This window comes from Limulus polyphemus, unplaced genomic scaffold (genome assembly GCF_000517525.1).
Source record: "Limulus polyphemus unplaced genomic scaffold, Limulus_polyphemus-2.1.2 Scaffold2382, whole genome shotgun sequence".
NCBI lineage: Eukaryota > Metazoa > Arthropoda > Merostomata > Xiphosura > Limulidae > Limulus > Limulus polyphemus.
Genome location: NW_013667992.1, coordinates 29129 through 32186, shown reverse-complemented (window position 1 = coordinate 32186; position 3058 = coordinate 29129). Strand labels below are relative to the sequence as shown.

Genomic DNA, 3058 nt, shown 5'->3' with positions numbered 1-3058 from the left:
GGCCAAAAAAACCCCAAACGGACACCATAGGCTGGTGCCCGAGGAGGTTGACCCAGGCAGTCACTGGAAGGAACACTGGGGACAGAGATTGGAGTAGATGTAAATTGATCAACTCTATTATCCATGGAGGGCAGAAGACCCCGCACATGGCGTGAAAAAGACTCAGATGGAGGCACAGAAAGGTCTATTTGCACTCCCAGTGTAGCAGTGAAGCGTAGTGCAGAAGCATATGTCTGCAATGTAGGAGGGAAAAATAGCTTCCGAGCCTCAGGATGAGAGATGTTATTTAGAGTATTCAAACGCTGTACCTCTTTCTTCTCCACCCACTTAGGGCAAGACCTAAAGTAGGAGGGGTGGGAACCACTACAATTACAGTGAGGGTCCATTTTGCACTCGTAGGAGTCATGGTCCTTGCAACCACAACGAGCACACGTCACAGAACCACGACAAGATGTCTTTGAGTGACCGAATCGCTGACACTGAAAACATCGAAGAGAGTTGGGAATATAGGGACGTACCTTACAGTTCAAATAACCTGCCTTAATGGCAGCAGGTGGATGTGGTGATGAAAACGTCAAAATTAAAACTGAGGTCGGCACCATAATTCCATCTTGACGAGTGGAGATCCTTCGAACTGCCGAAACTCCTTGATTGGAGAAACCAGCAAGGATCTCCGTCTCGGGGATAGATTTCAAATCCCTCTCAACGATAACTCCTCGTGAGGAATTCAAGGAAGCGTGTGGAGTAACCTCAATGGGTATATCCCCAATGGCCTTTGAATTTAAGAGAAGTTCACTGTGCTCAGGATGGGAAGTTTCTACTAAGATGTCTCCAGAACGTAGCTCCTTTACTGACTTTGGAGAGCCAGCAAGCCCCTCTAAGCCCTTCTGAATAAAAAAGGAGTCATTTGCCCTAAAGATTTATCTGATAGTGAATGCATGAATAAAAGCGAGGTACAGGTGTACTGTGTGATGGAGACTGCTGTTCAGTCTTCTAGGCGTGGTCGTTTACCAATAAGCAGATTTTTTACATTTTTTCTTATTTGGAATGGGGGATCCATAATTAATGAGAGAGATTCAGTGCCCACTAACCCCACCCGCCATGGAGTCCTACGAGGAGACGCACTAAAATGTTAAATAAGGACACTGCAGCAACGCCAGGGTTTCGTGAGCACTATACCCAAACACCAGTATCAGACACGATGTCCACAACACCCGTTGAGAACGCCCAACACTGGTCTACAGGAATTCCAAGGCCAAAGTGGTGTGTTGCAGTGCCCAGACACCACTCAACCACCAGGATCCTCTCCTCCCCTTCACGGGTCGCCGCGCACGGCAAACACGTGGGTGGATGTTTAGCTCCCAGAGAAAGTAACTGAAAATACAGAACCTTCCCTGGGAGGTCCCCTCACCACGTACAGGAATCCACGTCGAGGGGACTACTGGATATATTAACAGTATGCATAATATTATTTATTGATAAATAGGGGTTATCAATCTTGAAATGTTTTTTAAAATATCTTGAATACATATTTACAAACAAAACTACAATGTAATCAGAACTCAAAAGTTCTTCTCTTGCTCATTTTATTCTTAGAAGTTAGAAAATATAAAAAATGCTGTTCAGGCAGATTGGATTGATCATTATTTACTCAATGTACAATTGTCCTCCAGTGAGGTTATTAAGGTACTTCATTCTGCTCCAGGAAAAACAATCATTTGTGGTTTTTATAACACTTATCATTATCAGTGATTTTCTCATGTTTCTCAGTCTGTTAATTTCTATATTATTAATATTCACACCAGGGCTATCTAAGCTAGCTGTCCCTAATTTTTAACTGTTTGTCTAGAAAGAATAAGCTAGTCAACAACAACCACTTCCAACTCTTGGGCTACTCTGATTGGACTATCATTCTTATAAAACACATCATGGTACCAGAATGCAAACCCTCAGATTTAAGTTTATCATTCTAACTAGTAAGTCACAACTGACAGACACTTAATCTGCCAGAATTTGAAAACAAACAAACATACTTTGGATAGTGGTCTAGGACGACATTTCTTAACCTTTCGATGCCTCCATAAACTGCCACAGATGAATAAATTGCAAGTTCAACAAAAAACAACATTACAATTTACATACGAATATTTTGTAAGTTTTTTGTTTGTTCAATTTTGTTTCTGTGAAATCCCATGGACTGTCACCGGTCCTTGGACTCTTAGTTGAGAAACACTGGTCTAGAGCATACATCCCACACTTAAGACAAATTGAAATCACAATAAAAACATGTTTATTTTGGAACAATTCTTCATTGTCAGAAATGAAATTAATGACTATTAAAATTAATAAACTACAGGACAAATTATAATTTTTAATAATTAATTAGAGAATAAAAGACATTAGAAAAATTTCTCCCAAACTGTAAAATACAGTACTTACGAATACTGTCTGTCATTTCACTTAGACTGCCACCTTTAGCTCTTACTAACTCTTCTTGTTTCAGTTTTGAGACCAAAATACAAGATTTAATGTTTTCAGCTTTTCTCATCCATTTGTCTACCTACATTAACACCAGGTTTTCAATTGTTAGTTCAATTAGTAGACCTGATTAAAGTTTAAAAACTAAGTTAACCACACAGTTCTATTAACATAAAGAAGCTAACAAAATAAGAACTGGAAAAGCTGAATTTTGTTGCAATGGAGTTTAAATTAACAGACTAATAGATCCTTAACTGTCACTCAATCTTAGCTCTCCTAACATCAGTTCTAATATTTACATTGCATAAACCAATACTAATTTCTCTGTTTTGTCAAGCTATATTTTTTTATATGAGTAGATATTCATTTGATGATGGATTCTACAACATCTTTGTTCAGTAAGGACACATCAGAGCACATGTAACAATGTCCTGTCACTGTTCAGTAAGGATACATTACATTGTACATAACAAAGTCCTGTCATTGTTCAGTAAGGATACATTAAACTGTACATAACAAAGTCCTGTCATTGTTCAGTAAGGATACATTAAACTGTACATAACAAAGTCCTGTCATTGTT

The 3058-nt window shown here is 39.0% G+C and overlaps 1 protein-coding gene across 2 annotated transcripts in view; it reads right to left on the bottom strand.

Moving 5' to 3' along the window:
- Positions 1 to 3058, bottom strand: part of LOC106466792 (serine/threonine-protein kinase ULK3-like) — a 35798-nt gene that overhangs the window by 6003 nt on the left and 26737 nt on the right. Inside the window, exon 14 of one of the 2 annotated variants that reach the window (XM_022394877.1) lies at positions 2440 to 2560. The exons of the other annotated variant lie outside the window; for it this stretch is intronic. Coding sequence (XP_022250585.1) covers positions 2440 to 2560 — 121 coding nt within the window. The remainder of the gene's footprint in view (positions 1 to 2439; positions 2561 to 3058) is intronic. 2 annotated transcript variants of the gene reach the window in all.